Below are 24080 nucleotides of genomic sequence, written 5' to 3' on the forward strand. Positions count from 1 at the left end.
AATGAAAGCTTTCACATATGTAAATAATTCACAGATGGGTATGTACAGTTGCTAGGTAACGAAAACAAGAGGAATTTTTTTTATCAATAAGGTGAAGATTTGCAAGTCTGAGAAAAAGGAAAGGTTTTAAGTGGATTAGCGTTCAAGAAAAAAATTATTACATTTTTACGAATATCCTACAAGAGTTACATTTGAGTAACATGAAAAACATATTAAAGGTCTTTCCCAGCTATTGTTCCAATATCACTTTCAGCATATCCACATGTAGTTTGGCTATAATGGTTTTCAAATTTGCTATATAAAATCTCAGTAACTCAATGCAATAGAAGAGCAGTTGGAACTAAGTTACGAAGATGGTTTGGAAGCTGAAGTTAATGTGCCAGAGGGAACGCAGAATGCAGTGTAGCCTCCTTCACATGAAGTCAGGTTGTTATTAACTCAACCAGAAATTGGAGGTTGGATGTAGATTTTGCTGGAAGAAATTCCTTAGTTGACCCCATGCAGGAAATCAGACTAGGCTGCTACAGTGCTCTTTTTGGGCCTTGAAATTTCTTGCAAACGAGAATTTTCTCGGTGCTGTTTGTATGACTTAGCCTGTTAAACTTTGTGTGTCTGTTATTCAGTGCCATTTGTGCATATTAATTTTTTTTGTTCAATTTCTTCATTTTAGGTTCAAGGAAATTTTGACAAAGTTGAGTTCAACAGGATGTGCTGGACTCTCTGCGCTAAAAAGAACCTCTCTAAAAGTCCTTTGCTGATTAGTGATGAAGATGCATTTAAAGTGTGGGTTATTTTTAACTTCTTATCAGAGGACAAATACCCTTTAATCATTGTACCTGAGGAGGTAAGAAACAAACTTAAGCTGTTTAACACCGGTTTGCTTAATGTCCCAGTTGAACTACGTTAATGTTTGCTACTCTCTAGAGATTTAAGAGAAAATAATTGTTTAATGTAAAACTTTTATTCCCCTCTTTTAATAATGTAAGGCCTTGGGTGCTCGGTCTTCCAGGGTGCATATGCAGGGATTCCCACAGGATACTTTAGATATTAATGGCTATATGTGTCTGTCATTTAAACAGCCTGGATTAAATGGGACGTACTGCTTGCCCCCCAGTAGATAGCTTATTTTGCTTTTTGTGAGGACTGACTGGTGCTGGGGAGACTAGCTCCAGTACCAGCACTCAGAGCTGTTGAGGTTCTTGCTTCGCTCATGAGTAGTGCATGTATGTGATCTTTAATCACTGCACTTGCTTATATGTGATTAAAATTTTGCATAGTTAGTACATCAGTGTGATTCTGAAAAAAAATTCTCCCCTCTGCTCTGTGTTACTGTGACTTGCAAGATGAGTCTTCAGTCTCATGTTACCCTCCTGATGAAAAGAAGTACGAACTTTTCTGATGATGTCTGTTTCTGATCAAAAGCAGCCACCACCTGAACACTCTTGCTTAAAATGGTTGCAGGAATAATACCAGAGAGATTTATACTTTAAGTTCATGAACAAGTATGGGCAACGCTCAAATAGGTATTTTAACCCTAAAGCAAGATTTCGGTATCTTCACAATTCTCTGCTTGGGGAGGGGCAGGGGAAGAAGCAGAAAGATCAAAACTGTAGGCGTAAATAATCTCTTGCAAAGCTGTATACAGAAATCTCAGGAGTTTGCAGTTCCAGCACTGGAGTACTGATTAATAAATATTTGCAAACTGTTGAACAGTCAGGGATCAAAACAGTCTGATTTACATGCCACTATGACATAACTGTTGGACTCCGAGCTGTTGTGCCAAGCCATAAAGTACAGATAACTCCCCTATCAAAATAAACTGCTCGTTTTGCCTTATTGCTCACGTTTTAGCAGAAGACTTTCACTCTGTACAATGCTTCTGTTCTTGCCAGACTGTTGATGACAGGGCTCTACCTGGCATGCTATATTCCCATGAGAAATGGGACAGTCTTCTTGCTTGCTTTCGTGTTTTTCTGTCAGTTCTGGGAGATGGGGATCATGGTTATAAAAGCTAAGACAGCTCCTTTCTTAATGGTGCCAGATTTGGCTTTGGTAGAAGGTCAGAGCCACTAATAAATGTCAAAACTGGGACTCAAATCCATGTCTCTGGTTTGTCATTGTGTTCCCCACTGTGCAGCCTGGCTTTTCTGAGGGTAGATATTTCGCATCTCCTTATTTGTTGGCATGGTTAAAAGCTTCAGACCTGCCAGCTCTGAGGTGTTGGCGTTGCTCGCTTGCTCCCCTTCTACCAAGCAAGCCCCCAGATTTGTGCTGCTTTCTGTAGCTGATGCCAGGTAATGGCAATGTGTCCGTTTGTTGGGAGATGAGCTGCAGAGTTGGCTCCGAGCCCAAAAGAGGTTTTCCAGATTTCATAGCAGCTGCTGTTTGCTTTCCTTTCCATCCTTAATGTCCAGGGTTAACCTGTATTGCTCTTCTACTTGGAGTATTTTTAAAATTCTTAGGGTGGATCTGTGTCTGCATCTCCTTGATTACGGCAAGATTTAAGTTGTGCAATACTGTTTAAAGAAAGCTTATAGAGCCTGACGAAGAAAGGCTGCTCTATTCTTATCGTATACAATGCACTCTAACCTTTTGCCTTAGACCACACAGGTAATGTAATCAGCCAGGAATGCTGTCTGTTGAACACACTCCTTTCTAGTTTGCGTTGGTCCTCCTCGGGTTCCTGTGCTTCTGGAAAATTCTGTATTTACTCATTTACCCTCTTACACAAAATTCCAAAAGTAAAGATGCAAAGTCTCAATTTCGGTCAGTTTTCTTTTTCTCTGTATGACCTTTCATATCTGCCTTTTAAGTTCTTAGTCTGGGGTTTTTTAATGTTAAATCTAAACTCCAGATTTGCAAAGCATTTTTTTTGTACAAAGTTGTAGTTGTTGTCTTAATGCTGAGAATTTCTACCTGAAAATAACGCTTTTCAATAGTATTCAAAATGATACTGGTACCTAGTAAAGGTATTTTTCTTTCCATTTACTTTTGATGCCTCTTGAGTTCATAATAAAGCTTGATTATATACTCTTCACCGCTTTATATTGCATCCTGTCATTTAATTACAAAATGGCTTGCACATCATATATGAAGTGAGGGGATTTTTGCAAAGTGAAGAACAGAGGAGAGGGTAATGGAAGCATCGCTGTTCTGTGATGCTTATGTTTTGGTGAGAGCAATGTAAACCTCTCATGGGTGACTATAGCTTCCAAGCCAGGGAGCAAGCTTTCCTTCCTGCCTTGTCTGTTGCTCTTATTGTTGGCTGAGAATATTGCGACACTTAATTTACTGCAGTTTCTGGCTTGGAGTCCTTTGTGTGGGATCCAGCTGTTTCCCCTTCTCCCTCCCTTCCACCTCATAGGCTTTTGGGTTTCGGAGATTTTGTTCCCCCTTTATAAGTAACTAGGAAACTTGCCTCCTACTTTCAGGTTGGAAGGTGATCCCTTGAAGATTTTTGCATCCCGTCTTGTGGATGGGAAGGTTATAATAGAGAGAACTTTTGAGGTCTCCAGTGAATGTGTTGATACAACTTCATGTGGCTATGACGATGCCTTCTCTTCCTCCACCTTGGAGGAGCTGCTCTTTAAGACCTGCTTGGGAGTCCGATTTTCCTTTCGCTTCCCCCTCCCCCCCTTCAAATTAGATAAGTGGCTTCTGCACTCATTTGAACAATTTCATCTCTGGCAAATTCTCCTGCTTGGGTGCAGTTTCACCTCCTTTGCACTGCGCTGACTAAAGATGGAGGCTGCTGTCCTTCCTTGTTGCCCGTGTTGTGTACTTTTGCACTAGTGCTGCTGTGCTAGGCCTTTCATAATAGACAGCTAATTGTGGTGGGGCTGTTACCCCCATCTGCAATTTGTTAGGTCTTGATTCCCTGCCCAGGTGTTGAACGGGCAGCAAATTGGGAACAGCTGCAGCTCAAGCAGAGAAGGGAAAACAGGCTACTTTGGAAAGGTTTTGGAGACAGAGGCTGAGGAAAGCTTTGGAAAGAGCAAAGTGAGGAAAGCAGATACAAAGAGGGAATTGGAAAGCAGTGGAGAGGTGACACAAGGGCCAGAAGTTGCTCATTTATCAGAGGCCAGGCTGAAAGCCAGAGGCAGCATCTGGCCTGCGCTCCTCACCTGCTGTGGAAGGAGAGATGGCAGCCCTGCACTTGAGGGAAATAAGGTTAGTAAAATCCAGCATGGGGAAGGGCCTGGGTTGGGGTGTGCAGTTTTGAGATGTGACTTCAAGCTTGAGAGGATCTCTCTATGTTTTGGGGAGAAGTCGGGTCACAGAGGGACAGGAGCTGGTGGCTGTGCAGGGCACTGGGCTCAGCTGGTAACGGCCTTGGGCTCAGTGTAGCTTCTGCTGGCGACTAGTGGGCAGCTAGAGCAGTTAGCAGAGTTGGAAAGGAACAGAGATCCATGAATGTCTATTTTGCAAAGGTGCTCATGTCCCAGGGAAATGCAAAATGGTATCAAATCTGAAAGCTCCCTCCCCTTTCAAGTGAGAACCCTTGCTGTGCACAAAGTAAAACACTTCTGTGAACTGGGTGAATGTGGTATTTCAGAGAGATACAGATGGACTGGAAAAAAACAATGTTGTATTTTGTTTGCTCTAGTTAAAATTCGTCGTGATGGACAGCTTTCAGAATTAATACAATTCTTGGCTAACAACAGAATCGCCTCCTGGTGCAGTAGGCAGAGCTTTACCAAGCAGCTATATCACTCATGTACCCGGAAAGTGGGGGCCCAGGTGGGAGCTCCTTCCCCTCCCCGCAGCCGGTCCTTTCCACTAGCTCATCTGAGACGCAGACACCCAAGTGTGTGTTTCCTTCAGCTCTCACAGGCTTTACCTCTTCCATGAGAAGGGTAAAATAAAGGGAAGAAAGGTGGAGGCAACTGTAGCCGTAAGAGGAGAAATATTTCTAGTCTGTCATGAGTTTGCCTTACAACTCCCCTCTTAGTTGTCACAGGCTCATTTGTGAGCATTGGTATTGTTTAACCAGACTTTTTCTGTTTTATAAAAAGGTTTCCAAACACTTCCCCTTTCTTATTTCTGGACATGTGACTGCAGCCTTGGGAATGGTATGTGGTTAGCTGTGTTTCTGGGCCATCCTTAACGGTGAAACTCGCAGATATGTGCACTGCAAGCTGCACACTCTTTGTGTGTTGTAATACAATGTTCACATAACTTAAGTAAGCCAAGCATCTTTGGTGTCATTGCTTTTTAAGCCTGGCTTCTTGAGGAAAGAAGATTTGTACAGTCATTTTTCACTTGTCCTCTAGCCTTCAACTGTATTAACATGTGGCATTTCTAATCCTCCTAGTTAGGACAAAGAGGGTCCAAACCTTGTATGGCTTTCTGTGCATTTGAAAATGAGGTGATGTTTTTTAGACTGCGGAGGTGAAAGTCTGAAGCTGTCCAGTGGTGATTCTTCTGGAGGCATTTCTTGCAGAAAAAGGTTTTTTTGTGACTACGTTTGCTTCCTTGTTCTGCATTCTAGTATCAGAAACTGATATAGTGAATGAAATAGTGGGAATTGAACCTTGGCCATTCAGAAATAAAATCAAAACTGATCAAAACTAGAATGAAAGCTGCTTGTGTGGGGTTTTAATTGACCCATGACCTCTACAAGTTGATGATGATGGTTAGAAAGATGTTTAGTCACTTATGACTTGCATCAGTTCTTCCCATTTCACTGCTCTTTTCCTTGATCGCTGCAAAAAATAAGACAGTTTTCAGCTTATGCAGCAGGTTGTCCTTAGGATTTACATGTTTGTATGTTACACTGTTTTTTGAGTTGACCTTTAATATATTACTTAATGCTAATTTAATTAAAAAAAAAAGAAAGATGATAATGGCTTACACTGCATAATGAACACAGTTTTTGCCAAGTCTATTCATCCAGAGTAGTTATTGTCCGTGAAGTTTAATAAATTCTGGTATGGGGATTTTTTTCTTGGTGGAAGGGAAGAAAGAAGTATTTGACTTCAAAGTAAGTGATGTTCTGATGGGATGAAAAAAAAGGAATTGATGATGACTGTGAAAGGGGATATAATTGCTTTCATGTCTCTTGCCCAGTAACGTGTACTTCCACAGAATTTTGTACAATGTGAATAGACTTTTTACATCTGCTCTGTTAATATCACAAACCTTATTTGAATAGCATGAACCAGAATAGCCTTGTCTACTGTGCTCTGCTGGGCACAAAAGCTTCCTTGACATTATTTTTCATTTTTCATCTTCTAAGAGACCCACTTGTATATCAGAAAAATATGTGAAACATCTATGATACTTCATTGCCCGTGGAGGATAGTGCCAGGAATACCTGAAAAAGCAAAGCAAATAGGTATTGAAACATGGGAAAAGAAAGTGCCCTCTGAAAGAAGGTACCAAACAGGCTGCATAGCTCATGTTGAAGAGCCTCTGTTCTTTATGTTATTTTTGCTTTCTCTTGGCGAAATTCTGGCTGAAATGTTTCTCTTGATTTGAGATGGAAGCTGTTTTTCATACTGTGGAGCCAGTTAGTTCGTACTGGCATATGTAGCATTAGCAACCCCCCTGTGTTTTTACGTCCTTATCTGAAAGTGAGTAAGGTCCGGTCAGAATAGCAGCAGATGTTGCTTCACGTTTGCTTTTCGACACTCTACTTTTTAACCACAAGAGTAGGTTATGTTTGAGCCAGTAGACTTAATTTGTCAGTTATTTGCTGAGTTGACATGTCTCTTTGTGGAGGAGGGGAAATGTTTGCTCTCAGAGGTTCCTCATTTGAGCACATAATGAATGGTCTTTTCTTTGCTTCCACACTTACCAGATCCAACTTACTTTTTTATATTTACCTCACACTGTTCCATATTTATACCCGACCCCAACACTCACTGTTGCTATTGAGCAGGTATGTTAGATAAAACATATCTGGGACTTTGGTTAGCCAGGTACTTATCTGAATGCAAAATAAAGCTTGATTTTTTTTTTTTTTTTAAATTTTATTTTAGAAATTAAATTGTAATATGCATAGGTCCTTTTTCAGTTAAGATGACTTAATGTATTTTAAAATAATGAGATATTTTATGTACTTTAATGAGATTTGTGGTCATGTTAGTGACTTGCAGGTGGGGGGTTAGCATTTAAATGTTTAAATCTGTTCTAACAGCCAAAATAAGGTAAAATGTGTACAAATGATATTAAAGGAAAGGGTATGTTGAGTTATTTTTAGTGCATTACATGATAACGTGTACTAGCCAAGAGTTTTGCATTGCTTCTTTTCCAGACCATTAGTTTGATATGCATTTTGTTCATAGGGCTTGAGCAAAAAAGTGAAAAAATCTATTCAGGTATGATTTTTTTTGTGTGTCCCTTTGTCTGCAAGTAAGTCCTAGTACTTTGAGATAATTAACCAGAGGAATTTGAGAGCTGCATGCCTCAAGCAGTGTAATAGGTTGTGAAATCTTGGAACAATACATTTTAAAGTTAAAGTTCATTAAGTTTTAATGATTTTTTTTTTTTTTTTAATTTGGCAGGTATATTATCTACCTAATTAAGCCTCAGTTATTTTAGCTTTCCTTTCAACTAAAGTACAGGATCGTGATTCAGAACTGGTGCTGTTCAGAGGGACTGAGCTGAGTGGCAGAATGTGTTTTGAACATGGGGAAAAAAGTTACTCTTGCATTGATGCCAGAGCTCATTTCAGCTCATCAAATCCAGGTTTTAGGAGGTTTGTTTTGAAACAGGTTTGCAATGCTACTGTTCTTGCATGCTGTGAAGGGCTTTTTTGGGTTGTTTTTTTTCTATAAAACTTGCCTGGAGTAGGAAGTAAGCTGCTTCCTGCCTTTAACTGAATGCTGAGGATTTATGGTAGCTGATGCTCAAAAGCCTTGGATTAATTTTTTAACTTAAGGATTTTGGAGAGTGAAAATCAGCAAAGCATATTTTAAAGGAACTAGTTACTGAATTTTACAGAAATCTAGTAAAAGTTATATGTTGGTTGCTTGGGAGGGCATGCTAAAATTTCCATGCTATCATGTGACTGTATTAACTTCAGCGATGCAGAGCTGTACGTGGAACCACTGCAAAGCACAGTTTTATGGCCCGTTCTGGTGAACAGTCGAACGTGAGCAGCGGTGACCATCGCTCAGCCAACCCTGGCCCTGCAGCAGTGGGAGGCCCGTGCCACCCTCTCCAGCCTGCATGGAGGGCGCGAAGTGGGTCTGCAGGTGTGCCCTCCCCGGGGGCTGCTTTCCTCAAATGGCAGATGAGCACAGAGCTGAAAGTCGTCTTCGCTGATTGCCATAAGCCTTGTACCCTGTGTTGGTTGCACTTGTCTACAATTTGAATGCCACTTTTGCAGAGGTCTCTCTTCAAATCATATCTTTGCTAGTAAGAATTGCATGAGGAGCTAAAAATACTTAAATGCCTTACTTGGTGAAGCCGAAATTAAAAGCAATGCTCTCTACAACTTCTGTACCCACCCTGGAGGCGTATTCTGCCTGGCTAGCCTGTCTTCTCTTAAGACAGTCTTTATGAGGAAGATACGACAGCCACATCTTGGATAGATACGTGCTTCCTGCTCATTCAATGGAGCTGGAACTTTCCTCTCGACTGTGCAGTGGCTTTCAGTAGCTTCTCCATTTTGCTGTAGCATTAGTCTATGTGCTACTAGAGTGAGATTAAGAACAGTTACTGAGCTGAAATAATAAGAAAAGCCCACGCATCTGTAGGGTGAATTTGGTAATTTACTGCTTTGCCAGATGAGTATGTTTCTTGATCATGGATGTGAGGGAAAGGAAGGGATTTGCCTGTACCAGTTGCAAGACAGAGAAGCAGCAGCCACAAAACTAGCATGTATGCTGCATCAAAACCTTGAGGCCTGGGAGTCCTTGTGGTGAAATGTGTGGGGAAAAAGCACTTCTTTATTTCTTTGTACTCCCAAATCTCTTAGGTAGAGACGGCTGGGTGCTCAAAAGCCTATTAGACCAGCTGAAAAGTGATGCGAGCTGTAGCTGAAAAGTTAATTTATTCTGTGGTGAAACATCCCCTGGCTCTCTCAGCTGGGGTTTTTCTTACCTGTAGGAGAAATTACATTGTGTTTTCAAGCAGTGCTGAGGAACAGAGGTGAACCAGCTGTACGCCTCAGTCATTTTTGATAATGGGATTCAGACTCCTGAGTCACTTAGTGTTTCCAAAACCACACCTGAAATAGGTGAACTGAAAGTGGAGCAGACTCTCCTGAAGGATTAACCTTCAGAAAAGCAGCACTTAAGGAAATCCATATTATTTCGACATGCACAGAGAGAACCTGAAAGGATCGTGGTGCTTTCCCTCCCCACCTCCACCGGGCAGCGTGTGCCCACCCTGCCGCATCCCTCATGCCTGTAGAGAAGCAGGGGCCCTGGCCTGCAGCTTTGTGGACCGACCTACTGGGAAGTGGTCCTGTGCTGGCCTTGTGGTGGCTGGAGAGAAAGGCCAGCCCTGTCCCTGCGGTGCGCTGGTGCTCGGTGCGGGGTTACTCTGCACCCTCTCCCCAGGCTTCCCCCTTAGGGAGGGCGCAGGCGGCCTTACTGTCTGCCTTGGCTGGTTGCCCAGGGCAGTCGGCTTCCCTGCGAGGAAACAGTGAGCCATTACCCAAAATAGCAGAAGGCCACATTAGCTTGGTCTGTCTTCAAAACTGGGTTAAATGCTGTGATTGGTATCCTGTGACTTCGGTCATAGAAACTTAGAACTGAGTGGCTTTTACTTTGTTGTGTAGAGGCCTTTGTAGGAAGAGCCTTTTGTTTCAAGAGTCATTAAAAGCATTTCACATGTGCTGAAAGCTGTAGATGGGCTTAGTTTAAAATACCACAAACTAGTTTAAAGAGCAAACAGTAATGAGTTTAAAAACAACATAAAAAACAGACAAAAGAAACCCAGCCTTCTTTCCCTCTTTTTCATTCTTGTGTTTATTTGACTAATGTTATTAGTGTTACTACCCTGTGTACGGTAATGCTTACAGAATGATGAAAGATTAAAGGAAAAGGAGAGTTTATTTTGGAAACAGTAAAAGTGGATGTGAAAAATTTGTTCTTTTACTTCTCTTGATACATCTGCCAAGACTGTGTCCAGTGATGGAGTGCTTGAGAGTTAGAGAAGAGGGGTCAGGTGGAGACTAAGATATGTGATCATACCTTGGTAGTTTTTCATTTCACTTCTTGTCCAAACTGCCATCTTTTCTTAGGTTTTCTAATTTGTTTGCTTTTTATCTTACAAGAATACTTTTTGAAACTTCTTGCTTTCTCACACTTCAGTCATCATGGTTTGGAAGCTGTTGCAGGGAAGGTCCCATGTGTTCTGTGGGAATCTGAAATATTAAAAGAGGCTGTTAGGTTCAATTCTTTGTTTCTTTACTATGAAGAGAGTAGCTGCGGGATGGGCTTGGCAGTCAAAAGTTCAACTGAGACAGGAGCCTAAAATTTTTGCTAATTAAACCACCTACGTTTAGGGGCCTACATGTGAACGTAGGAATCTAGCTGTAATGATAGTCTCTAGAGAAGCTTAGTTTACAGCTCTGAAACACTTGATTTCCATGCCTGCTGAAAATGATTAATTTCTGTTTGTATCTCTGTACAGATTGAATATTTACTTAAAAAACTCACCGAAGCAATGGGAGCAGGCTGGCAGCAAGAGCAGTTTGACCATTATAAGATTGCTCTCAACACCAGTCGAGAAGGTCTTTCCGTATGGGAGCTGATCGATCTCATCGGAAGTGGGCAGTTCAGTAAAGGGATGGACCGACAGACGGTGTCCATGGCAATCAATGAAGTCTTTAATGAGCTCATATTAGATGTACTCAAACAGGTAAGAACCACAGAGAACCAGTGTTTTAAAGTAGAACAATTTATTGCGTAATTAGAAAATGTTCAACTTGTACTGAAATTTCTTCACCTGATGGATAATGAGCAGGGGGAAATTAGGTAAATTACTTATAAGGGTTCTTTAATATGAGCTTATTTTTATAAAAGAGAAATTGTGCTGCTGTTCAGATTGTTGTAATTGTTGCAGTATTATGAATGAGTTTTTTTTAGAAAGTAAAAGTGTGCTCTGTCTTGAAATACAGCCTTTTTTATACTAATATCAACTGCTTGTTAGCTGACAGAATAGCTGCAACGCACTGTCAGTTCTTAAACTGGTGACAACTCTTCTATCTTTGAAAATGCTTTTTTCTAGTTTCAGGTACGTTGTAGCAAATATAAGTTGTGCTGATGATAACCTCTGTATTCAAACAAGGGGGTCTGGAGAAAGGTATTGCTCCAGCTGAAAGGTTTGCTTCTAAGTTGCCCTACTTCAACAGGGAAAAAAGATGCGAAGAGCTCCAGAACTCTCTCACTTCTTGTTCTGCTTAGCAGGCCACATGACTTACAACTTATTTACCTGTACTCAAACACGAGAAGTCATGTTGGCCTTTATATTCTTAGCAAACTTCTGTCAATCTTCAGTTTCTTCAGATTTCCAGTGGCTGGATTATCAGTTTAGGAATGGCTTTAAAAACTGCATTTCTTTCGTGGGAAGTATAAATATCACAGGAACCTAGGGGTCACAGCAGAGCTTACCTAGAGAGCTATTTAAAATTGACTTTTACCTGACAGAGAATTTTTTTCATCTTTGATTTCTTGGCTTCTTGGTGAGGAGAGAAACAAAGGCTTTCTTGGCAGGCTTTCCTAAGCTGTTCTGAAGAAATCATCAGAAGGTCTTGGCACAGGAAATTCTTTCAGAATATCCACAGAACAATGCAAAAGTCTATTTTTGTTAACTGCTGGTTGCCTGTTGGAGGTGAGGGCTGGGGACACACACACACAGAGTCAGTTGAGGGTAAAATGAAGTCATTCTGCTGTTTAATACCATGAAAATAAAATAACCAGTCAGGTCAGTCCTTCCACTTGAAACTTGTGAGGAAATCAGATTTCTTTCTAGTTTTGATACTGCATTGTCTCTCTCTTCCCCTGCCCCCCCGCCTTTTTTTTTTTTTTTACTGTCTCCTCTCTTTCCTCTCTTGGTGGCTGGGCCTCTTTCTCAAGGATGTCTGAGTGCCTTTGAGTGGTTCCTTGACACTTAAAAATAGTTTGTGTCAAGATTTGGCCCAGCACCTCCTGGACAGTCACTGGCCTAATGGAGAATGGCGTTCCCTGTGTGACTTACAGATGTCTGGTTCAGTCACAGCTCGTACCCTGATACCGTGTTGGTTCACAGGACTGTCCTGTTTATTGCAGTATATGATTACTTCAAGGTAATTAATGACATATCGTATCATAGCCAAGTGTCATACTGCCCTTTTTATTGTACACTTACCCTGGATGTCCAAGGCTTATGGAGGGGTAGCAGTGATAATTAAATTTGTGATATTTAGTTTGCTGAAAGACGTGTCCTTCATGTGACGGTGTGAAAAGATCCCCAGGAGCTGTCAGTGTGCTCTTGGAAGATGAGAAGCAGCTAATGCACTGAAATAATAGATGAAAATTTTGCAGAAATTTGAGGGGAAAATATCAGTCTGACTTGGCTGTGAAAGCAAATTCAGAATGTCAGGAAGGGGAAAAACACTTGGTTATGACTTAGACTGTGTAAGGCACGAAAGAATGAAGCTGCGGGAGTCCTTCACACACCTTTGTGACCACCCAGACCTCGGACTCGAATACGGAGGCAGCAAACAAAGCTGTTTTTCTGTGCATTCCTGTTTTGGAGCAAGGGGATGGGATGGCACAGGGGAATAGGTACGGCCTTGGCTCTGGCCATGTTTAACTGGCTAGAAAAGCTGATAAGCTGTATGTGTAGGGGGGTTGTTTCTTTTTTGTTTTGTTTGTTTTGTTTTTTAAACAAAAGAGCTTCTCCAACTGTCCTGATTTTTTTTTTCTCCTCAGACCTGTACAGAAAGACACCTTTTACTTATATATGCCACACCACATGTATTTGTTTGCTTGTACCCAAATTGCTATAGGTAAAAGCTATTACAGAAAAATGCTCCTTGGTCTCCTTTCCAACTTTTCCATCCTCTTAATTTGGAATACTTTGAGTACAGTGCTTTCTGTATGGCTTGTTCATAGCTATATTGATGTAGCTGTTTCAGTTTCATCTGTGATTTGACTTATTTTGAAGTTAGAAGTCAGGCAAAAATATGTAAGTAATTGGGGAAAATGCTTTTAGAAATGGCAGGTATAGCTGGAATACTGGCAAACTTTGAAACTCTAGATTAAAAACTGACTAGGTCACAGCAGTGCCCCTGATAAGATCAGTAAAAATCAAATGCCTGAAAGAATGACCAATTATTGTATCATTCTCTGGGCACCTTTTTCCATGAGATGGTTTTTGAATTGCCATAGCCACACTGGATAATGTATAACAGGGTTACTAGTATAACTGCCCTTAGTATTGCTGCTTATATTTTAGATATGTTAATATTCAATAGAGGCAAACTTGAATGATTTGGTCATGATACCAGCCCTATTTATTGTCATTACAGAAGATTATAATTTTTATTCTTCTATTTGTATAAAGCTCAGTGGCAAAGTATGGACTTCTCTTCCTTCTTTTGCAATAGCTTTGTTAAGGCTTGCAAGTGTTTTTCTCATATGGGAAGTTGAATGGATCATCTTTCAAGGAAATAAAATACTGTGAGTGAAATCTTGGCATTGTTTAAATCAAGGTACAACTCTGTTCCTTTAAGGGAAAATCCAGGCTTCACCAGTGTTCCCATATCCCATCCAGTAAAGATGCCAAGAGTATGGTTCTGTTACCAGTTTCTCTAACGTACCTCTCCCTCATCCTATATGGGATCGCTTCTTCAATGAGGTGCAGCTAAAAGAGCGTGTTGGCAGGGTAGAGCCACTCCCAGGGCTTCTGAGGTGCTTCTGCTTTGTCCCTGGGAATATCCCATAACAGGCTGGATTTACAGTGCATAGATGGCAGGCCGACATCTGTCACTGGGGCATGCATCCACACAGGACTGTTTTTTAATAACGGCTGTCATTAAAGTATTACAGGTGAGCCTTAGCGATGGCAAATGTCTGTGCTTGACTGAAGAAAATTAAATAGTAAAGGTCACCAAAGAGGGCCAGAGAGTCATAAAAATAACTTGATAATGACATAATGATAATAATTGTTCAGTTCTTCAGGTAACCCAGTTACTTAAAAACTGGACAGAAGAACAGTGAGTAGTTTCTCATGGGCTAAACAATTAGCAGTGTGCTGGTATTAGGAATGGAAGTGTGTTGGTGAAGCATTTAGGGCCTTGAGCTAACTTTTCCATGGGCTCTATTGGGCCTTTAAGCCACATAACCAAAAGACCAGGTTCAAGAGGGGCCGGGCGTTTCAGCTGATCTGTGCTTTTTACAGGGCTATATGCTGAAAAAAGGTCACAAAAGGAAAAATTGGACGGAACGATGGTTTGTGCTAAAACCCAATATTATTTCCTACTATGTAAGTGAAGATTTAAAGGACAAGAAGGGGGACATCATATTGGATGGCAACTGTTGTGTAGAGGTAAAAAAAAAAACACCACCAAAAACTATGAATGTCTCTACAGATAAGAATTAATTCTTTTTTGCGTGCAGGATGGACTCCTGGTATCTTTCGTTAATGGAGCTTTTTTTGCTGTATATAAAAACAGTTCATAAATGCTATTTTAATAAAGGTTTTTAGTGCTGGTATTTGTAGTGCTGCAACAGATAACTGCATATGTGGGACTTGACAATATAACTTAGATTTCAGTGTTTGCAAAGCTAATCCTTTTGTTACCCATTCCAGGCCTTGCCTGACAAAGATGGAAAGAAATGCCTTTTTCTCATAAAATGTCTTGATAAGAGCTTTGAGATCAGTGCCTCTGATAAAAAGAAGAAGCAGGAGTGGATTCAAGGTGAGGTTTCAAAAATCTTAGTTGTGTGAAAGTTAAGGGAAGCTGAAGTCTTACAGCTGTGCTTTACTCAAATTCGAAATTCTTGGTCTTGTGATTTTTTCATGTCTCCATTTTGGGCACATGGAAAGGATTTTTAAGGTGCCTGAAACTCAGGAAGAACTAAGGATCCACGTCAGGGGAATTGGTTTCTGTCATTTAGGTGCCTCAATTTAGGCAGCCATAACCAAAATGAAATGGATATTATTGTTGTTTGCCTTTTGTATATTGGCTGACTTCCAAGGATGCGGAAGGGAAGAGGAATACATTGTAAATTGTTGCTTTTGGGGAGGAAGGGAAAGCTTGTTCATTTCAGCATCATAAAATACCGGCGCTGCTTTTACAGTTTTGCTTGAGGTAGTATGGTTTGGTGAGCTGAGGATAAGGCTGGGAATTAGGGCTTCCTTTTCTGTTCTCACGGTGAAGTTATTCCTTCTGAGATCTTCCCAGATACGTGCTGAGTGATACCTACATGCATCTTTTGCAGAGTGAGGTAGAAGCCCTTGCAAAGCCACTGTTGCCAATGCCTTTGAAGTATGTACAGCATTTAATTATTTGGAGCTGTGTGCTTTCATTTGCACTTCCCTTTTTACCTAAAGCATGTGCTTAATTGCACCAAAGTCAGATGGATGACGAATGCTTACTTAGTTCCAAAAGGAGATCTTTTTTCACAGTTGTAGTAGGTGAATAAAATATCAAAATCATCTGCCACTCCTCAGCTTTGCTCTCTGCATATTTCCTCACTGAATATAAGTGAATGAGAGCTATTGTCTTACTCGGAGAAAGCTTTCCCTTGGAGTATCAGTAAGAATAAAGGGTTTAAGGTTGGTTTCAACTAAAGGAAGTAAGTGATGTATATATTAGACAACATCTTACTGCTTGATTAGAGTCACTGAGTCTAAGTAGTAAGAAATCTTGAAGTGTTGAGGTTTTTTTTGTAGCTAGGTGTACAAAGTGACTTGTATGTCCATGTCCTATTAGAAATTAATATTGGAATTGACATAAGCTGTTGGAATTGCTGAGCCTTATCCTTGTGGCACGCAGCCAATACTGAAAGCCAAGTGTCTTTCACTTTTGGTTTGTGTTGACAGCTAGCCTGATGAGAATTAGGAGAACTGGCAACAGTTATTTCTGATTTAAAAATACATTAAAAAAAAAACCCCAACAAACAACACACCACCACAAGTATTCATTCACTAAAGCTATCCAGAAGGTTTAGCATTTCCCTTCACTGGAGTTCTCTTCCTCTCCCTTTGTCTTGCACGTTCCTTTCCAGCCATACAGACCACTGTAAACCTGCTGCGAGCAGGGAGCCCTCCACCCCACAAAGAAGCACGCCAAAAACGAAAAGAATTGCGCCAGAAGCTGTTAGCGGAGCAAGAGGAGCTGGAGCGGCAGATGAAAGAACTGCAAACGGCTAACGAGAACAAGCAGAAGGAACTGGAGACTGTGCGAAAGGTGGGAGTGGAAGCTGCTAACCTTCAAGCTTTAAGCTCGATCTCTGTGGTTGAGCTGGGCTTCTTGAATTATAATTAGGCATCTATTTCCTGTTCAGGTTTTCAGACACATTGAGCGAACTCCTCCAGAGGAGGTGAGCTTGTGTCAGCATCAGCCCCCTGAGCAAGCAGACCTGCAGTAAAGCCTTCCGCGCTGACTGCAGCAGTTCCTAAGGACTGTTCAGCAGGCGCGGGGTACTCATGAGGCCCAGCCCTCTACTCACGAGAGTATTGTGACACTAGTGCAGAAGAAAGCCCCAGCTGCGTGGATGGTGTTTGGGGACTGGAGAGTCTAGTATTTTCAGTTACTTGCGGGTTTTTTGTTCTCCTTTTCTGTCAGACACGTATGTCAAACTTGGGGCTTTCCATTAAGATTTTCTTACATAGTTTTCCAAAGCTATGTTATGTGAATTGTATGTGTGTGGGAACTGTTCTCTTCACACAGACGTAGTTTCCAGAGATAGATACAAATTTAATTTACAAAGATTCCAAAGATGCAAAGTAATTTTGTGAGTATGTATAGGCATAACTTTATTAAAGTAGTTTGGGAGAGATTTTTAGAGCTGAGACACATAGCAACCATTTGTAAACTGTTTAAATGCGTGTTCCTTGTAAATGCTGGATTGACTTCTAAAAGCTTGAGAATTGGACTAGACATCTCTGAGTATTAGCAGAAGACTTGCTGAATACATTATTTTCCTTGTAGACAGCTTTTTAGTCTAACGACTGGCAGGAGACACCAAGGTGCCTTTGCTGTGGCTGCACACTCTAACAATAGATTGAACAGGCTCATGGATCTTTGTACTTTGGAACAACTGGTACCTCTGCAGTAGTTCTCCACAGAGACTTGATTAGCATCCAGATATACTTTCTATCTTTTCTTTTTAAAGACTTGCAAGAAGAGTTACTATGGCTTTTATTGCTGTGATACCTTTTAATGAATGAGGAGCGTGCCTTGGAAATAGCTTAGAATGCCACCAGATGCCTCCCTCCCCTCTGCTGCCTAGCATTTCAGCTGCTGAGTCCCTGCTGCTAGAGCAGTCCAGATCCTTGCTCTGTGCTTAGTCTAAATACCTTCCTAAATTAATTTGATTTTTTGCATTCCCACTTAGGACAAGTCTGCATCATTGCATCATAAATGAAAAACACTAATTTTAGCTCTCAGTTAGGAAAAACTTCAGTGATCTTTGCGGCGGGGGGGAAGCTATAAATATTGTGAGGTGCCGAGGTGCTAAATATGTTAAAGGTGCCAAGTCTAGAAAGCAAATAAAATCATCCAAAATGTATCTTTTTAAAAGTCTTATCATTAAGTCACAATTTGTGGCGAGGAGAAACTTGTCTTTTTTTTAACTAACTTTGCACTGACAGTACTGATGTGGGTATTATCCTGTTTGCCTTAAATGGAGTCTGACAGCGGAAAACCATTTTTTAATTTAATTTTAGCACCTGTATTCTACCATGTGTTTAAGATTCAGAATGCAAAATATGCTTTAAAGGATAGCCTGTGTTACCTGCAAGTTATTGGTAAGTAATCTACCTGTTAACAGAAATCATAGGGCTGGATTTCTGTGTTGAGTTTACTTTAGGGAGAAAAAGTTAGGAGGGAAGATAACATGAGAGCAAACCCAAAGGAGCAGTAGGATGTTGACAGGCTCCAGGGAGTTTTGTAGAAATCACAATGGGTAAACTAAAGAGAGTTGTGGCAAGAAGCATCTTTTGAAGTGTACTGGATTAAAATGACTGCTCAAGGAAAGTAGTTTAGTCTCTGGCATGAACTACTCCAGTTTGACTAAGTGGAATTAGTGGGGAGGTACTGTGTTGGAGGAACTTAAAAGTGTTTGATTAGTTAGAAAAATGTTCTTCAAGGAAAAGGCTTTGTAAAATGGTTCAGGAAACTGAATTGTTCTGGAAAGCTTAGAGTTAGATTTGCTCCTGATGGCAGTGAGCCACCACTTACGCAGCATCTGCCAAAGTGCACTCTGAGACTGGTTTGTATTTTGATAGCTCCTGCAGTAGAAAATTTCAGAAGAATAAGAGTCTTTGTCCAAAATAGATTTTTTTTTTCATATTTTTTAATGGAGTTTTGAGATACACACATTGAACAGACTGAAAGATAAGTTTTCTTACCACGAGAGCATGCACAAGACTTGTGCATCCTTTCTGTTTCAATTTGGGGTCTTGCATGGGATTCAGAGACTCTGTGCTAACTAACCCCTGCCGGAATGGTGTGTTCCTGTTGATGCCCCCTCCCTCCCCACCCCCAACATTTGGGACTTTTCCCTAAACTGCACAGATGTTGCCAGGAACCTTACCTGCCAGGAACTGATGTCCTCTGACAAGAATTAAGCAGGACGTTGCTGATAAAGAGAGGACAAACAATGTATTTTCTTTTTGAGCTCTCTGGCAAAAGCCTAGCACCCACCCTTGCCTGTGACTCTGCATGTTTGCCCTCTCAGCTCAGTATTGGCAATGTTTGTTTAATTTCAAAGCAAGGAAGGAAATCAAAAGAAAATTTCACTTAAATAGGCATCTTGTATTTGACTACAAATACATGCTTTTAAATGTTCTTGTAGAGGAGGAATACTACTTCTAAAAGACTGGCATCATTTAAGCCTTTCGAAGGAGAGCAATTCTGTGCTATCTTCTACAGCTTAAAAACAGAAACTAGGAGCCTTCTCCTTCCCTTCTTCCCATCTATTTCAGATTAGAGTGATATCACAAGCACTTAAAGGAATGAAAGCTTTAGCTTGGCAGCTTTAATCGTTTAGGCATCTCATTAGTTCATCTAGGTTGTGTGAGGGAAGATGGTTTAAATGTGGTACCTACCAAAAATACTAAAGATGATGGGTGTCCCGCTCTTACTGAACATCTGTGGAAGCAATTTCACCAGCCTAGCGTATGACAAAAGAAGGGTGCTTGCTTTCTGTTTCCTCTGAAGCATCAGATAAGTTTCTTAGGAAAATTCTGTGAAAGAATTATTTTGTTTCCAGTATTGGTAAAGTTTTGGCTGGTGCTTGTACATTTCTAGCCTTCCGTGCATTCTAAAAACACATGCTATCAAAATCCTGATGGAAGGAAAAATTGTAACGACTATCTTTGTGAAATCAAGATGCAAAAAAAGTTAAGTAAGTTGCAAGAAGGTGTGAAAGTACCAGCAGCTGTTTCCTAGGCCTTAGCTCTGACTAGGCTAATTTTTCCCCTAATTTCAAGTGATGATTATTGACTAGAATTTTATTTACCTTACATGGCAATTTTGGGGATGTTAAAGGTATGTGATTCACAATAGCACAATCACTTATTATAGTCAAAGTTTGAGGCACTTCTGCTTTCCCGTGGCAATTTAGTGCTTCTCACTTCTGTTTCTGTATGAAGTCTATGCATGCTGGCGTGTTTTCACTGTTGGAACTCCTGGGCAGTCCTGCCTGGGATGTGGTTTTCCATAATAATTTTCTATCTCATATGAGATAGAGAAGGAAATATAGCGATTTCTATTGGTTGTGCAAAGCAGGACTCAAAGGAAACTTGGAGGAAGTCTGATAATTGACTTTCCATTGGTAAATTCAAAATTGTCTCGCAAATAATAAGACTAAAAATTATATTTAGAGATTGAGAATAGCCTCAGACATTTAAAAAAAATGCTGGTACCTTAATGTTTTTGAAGATTTCTTCCATTTTTCTTGAAAACAAAAATTGTTAAATAAAATTCCATTCCCTCCAAATGTTTTAGTTCTGACAAATTGTTTTTTCTTTCTTTTCTTCCCCCGACCCTTCTCTTCCAGCAACTGGAAGCAGCAGCTGCTCGTGCTGCTGAGGAAGAGAAGAAAAGACTTCAGACTCAAGTCGAATTACAAGATCGCTTCAGTTTGGAGCTGGAGAGAGAAAAAATGGCGAGTAGTGCACGTGGTTTTTTGCTGTGATTACACAGAGTGAGCAATGCATTCAGCAATGACTTCCCCCACGGGCAGTCACTGAAAGGATTCCACAGATTTCGCAGGAGGCTGGAGAATGCAACTGGCGTTGCATTTATTAGAGACATAGGAATAAAACATTTTTACTAGTGAATTCAAATACTGTCACAGCTTGCCTACAATTTGTATAGCATTCAAAGCTTTAAATATTATTGGAAAATTGGGAAAAATTTGACTGTTTGAAGGATAATTGAAGTTATCCCTGCAATTTTCAAAGATGGAAAACCTGAGGCCAGTACATACTATATGACTATGTAAAATGAACACATGCATAATCAAAAGGCATTTTGGGAATTTTCTGACTTGAATATATTCCTGAAACTATTGCTTTTTTATACTGTGTGTTCTTTTACATTTATACACACACACAAACATAAAAAATTAAAGAAATATTGTAGCTTTACAATGCTGTTACTATCATCCGCACTTAGAATTTCCAAAAGAACTAATTTTCAATCTTCAAGGGCTTTGTCAGGCATAACAGGCTTTTCTGTTAGCTGGAGAAAAGAAGTAGAAACAGTGAAGCTGATGTGGTGGAACGTCTCGGGACATAAATGCACACAGTGCTGCTTTATGGGCCGAGCGTGAATTCCTGAATAGGATCGCTTTCTGGGTCAGTGAGATTTAGGTTAGCTGAGGGAAAGCAGGCTGCAGACCCGTGGAGCAGGACAGGCCACCCTATCACCCCTGACAGCAAGCCTTTCTTGCTGACTTCAGGAGCTGTGCTTACTTTCTGTGAAGTACATGTTATGTATTGCTAAATGCTGAGGTTTTGGTGCTTCACCCCAACTCGGTTCAAAGCCGGCTGACTGCTGTTGTCCCCAGCACAGTGATGGGCTGAGCGGGAGGACGGCTCTGGTACCGCAGCACCCCTGGTTTCCTGCTCTGGTCAGTGAAAGGCGGGGGATGAGGATCAGAGACTGGGTGACTGTGGATATGCAGCATCCCCTCACCTTCCTCTATCCTTTACCTTTGTTTTTTGTAATAGTTGCAAAGCCAACCTCCTTAGCTGATTTCCAACCCTTTATCCATCCGGTGCTGTCACGGTGCCATCATCCAGATATAAGTGTGTAAAATAACACTGCTGCCAAGGGAGGACTTGCCTGAGGAAAGGAGTGGAAACAGTGTAATTAAACCAGCCTGACCTTTTGTGTCTGGGCACTCTACAAGCTTTCCCTTCCTTCAGTTTAGTGTGTATCTGTAAACTAAATGACAAGATCAAACTGATTGAAGTTAGGTTTAAACCCCTGTAAAAATCATGTGCTGCATGAAGTGGGACAATGTAAGTAACCTGTATTATTTTTTTTTAAATGCTCTTAGTTACACATCTACAAATCTAGACTCAATTTTATCAGTTTTGCTCTGCAGGCGGCAGGAGGAGGTTTGTCTCTGAAAACATTATCTGAGGGAAACCTGGCAATTCCTTTAAAAATTGGAAACCTGAGTTGAATGGTAGCTCATATGTGTCCTCAATTTATGCTGCTAGGTAAGGCAAAAAATGGAAGAGCAGGTTGCTCAGAAATCATCTGAACTGGAACAGTATTTACAGAGAGTACGTGAACTGGAAGAAATGTATAAACAGCTACAAGAAGCTTTGGAGGATGAGAAACAGGCACGTCAAGATGAAGAGACTGTAAGGAAACTTCAAGCCAGGTATGGCTTTGACCTAGTAGAAATTTATTTCAATTCCCCCACAATAGTAAGTAACTGTGCCATACTGTTAAATATTGTCTGCATCTTGGACACACTGCTGGAAAGGGGGACTAGCTTGAAGTCCAAACACAGGATAGGTTTTTTTTTTTCCCCCCTTAAGCTATGAAGGTTAAAGCTGGTATTTATGATTTTTTAATATGCTTGATTAGCCCGTAGCAGTGGAGTGCTCAGCAATTTCAGAAAAGCAGGTGCACTTATTTTTCCATCAGGTGGTGTGCATATCAACACTTGAAAAACTGAGATCACTCTGTACAGACTTTTCAATTGTGTATTTTATAAAGCAGTAACTGTAAATATGACTTTCTGCTGTATTTTATCACAGGTTTAAATTGTAATTGATAAAGGGTTAAGTCTCCTTACTCATACGGGCTTTGTTTAGTGTGGTTTGTTTCTTTATATATTCAGTCCTCCTAAGACAATTAAGATAACTTATGCATGCTTGTTTCTTCTGTGGTTTTCAGTGTTGTGTGTTTGCATTATTGACTAAATTTTCTGAATAGCCCTTTGTAGCAGTCAGACTGCTTGCACTGCTGGCGTGATTTTCAGCTTTACACTGAAGACAAGCCAGCAAGCAGTAACTTTTTCCCTGCTTGTCAAGCTTTTTTTTTTTTTAAAAAAAAAAAAAGGAAAGAAAATAATAAGCTTGGGTTCCCTACATGTATGCTACATAATGGATACAGCTTACTTTGAAGTGCTGTTAACATCGCAATCCCCATCGCAGATTACTGGAAGAGGAGTCAGCAAAGAGAGCTGAACTGGAAAAATGGCACTTGCAGCAGCAACAGACCATTCAGATGACAGAAGCAGAGAAGCAAGAGCTAGAAAACCAGAGAATGATAAAGGAACAGGCTCTTCAAGTTGCTATGCAGCAACTGGAACAACTTGAACTGGAAAGGAAGGAGGCCCTTGAGCAATATGAGGTGAGCTGTTCTGTTCATCAACCTCTCCTACTTAGCTGGGTATTCAGTAGTTTAACTGAATCTGAAGCTCATCAATATCATGCTTCTTTAAGAATTAGTATGGCACAAAAAATATGACAACGGGTAGGATAGTTGTTGGGTTTTTTTGGGCTAGACCAGTAGATATATTTGAAGAAGAGGACATGTTTCAGACACACTTTTATTCTTTTGTCTCAATTCGCATGCAAGCCAGCTCAGTCATATCCTGAAATACTCTGTATACATTTGTCTTCTACTGTAGACTAACTTCTTATGCAGTCCCATTGCTGTCATAATGAAATGCCTTACGCTTTTGAGTGAGTTATTCTTGCAATGTTTTGATGATGTCATGGGGCAATATTGTCTTCTACAGATGAAACATCAATGTGCTACTGTAGGCCTTTGCTCTTCAAAAAGGTGTTTAAGCACTGAACTGATGTCAAGGATAGCTAGGAAGTAGCTCAGATTCTCAACGTGTAGCAGTGCCTCGCATCCCAAATGCCAGGCCTGTTCTCTGCTCCGCTGAGTGTTTTTGGTGAAGGCTGGTAGCTGTATTCATGGAAGAAATAAGGGTCAGAATCCAGCCAGTACAGAGTCTGAAGTGCTGCCTACTTTCTAGGGCTAGGGAGGTGTTGATCCTGCATGTATTTAGGTCAGGAAACAAAACATGACTGGATTTCTGTTTAACAAGGGAGTGTGTTTATGCTGTCTCTGTGCCGTTGAGGTTGGCTCTGTGAAGGACAAGCTAGTGACCCGTCTCGACTGGCACAGAATACAAATGTTGCAGTGACCCAGGTGGGGTAGTTCTGGCCACTTGTGTTACATCTAACACCATCATTAGATTGCTTTTGGCTAATACTTGACTTTTTTTTTAGATGCCATCTCAGGCTTTTTGTATATGAAACATCATTTACTACTCCAAAGGAATTGCTGGATACAATAAACATAAAAAACCCCAAACAAAAAAACGATGGAGTAGGTCACTGCGTTAGTTGACTCATTATTTTAGAAATAATTAAACATTCTGGCCTTCCATTTGGAATTGACCAAAAGACCAGTATAGACT

At 40.7% G+C, this 24080-nt stretch overlaps 1 protein-coding gene across 1 annotated transcript in view; it reads left to right on the top strand.

Moving 5' to 3' along the window:
• Nucleotides 1-24080, top strand: part of SWAP70 (switching B cell complex subunit SWAP70) — a 41609-nt gene that overhangs the window by 14186 nt on the left and 3343 nt on the right. The window contains exons 3-10 of the mRNA XM_075163142.1: nt 671-844; nt 10591-10818; nt 14344-14490; nt 14755-14863; nt 16176-16357; nt 20175-20282; nt 21850-22016; nt 22798-22996. Of these exons, the coding sequence (XP_075019243.1) occupies nt 671-844; nt 10591-10818; nt 14344-14490; nt 14755-14863; nt 16176-16357; nt 20175-20282; nt 21850-22016; nt 22798-22996 (1314 nt within the window). The remainder of the gene's footprint in view (nt 1-670; nt 845-10590; nt 10819-14343; nt 14491-14754; nt 14864-16175; nt 16358-20174; nt 20283-21849; nt 22017-22797; nt 22997-24080) is intronic.

This window comes from Calonectris borealis, chromosome 14 (assembly GCF_964195595.1).
Source record: "Calonectris borealis chromosome 14, bCalBor7.hap1.2, whole genome shotgun sequence".
Lineage (NCBI taxonomy): Eukaryota > Metazoa > Chordata > Aves > Procellariiformes > Procellariidae > Calonectris > Calonectris borealis.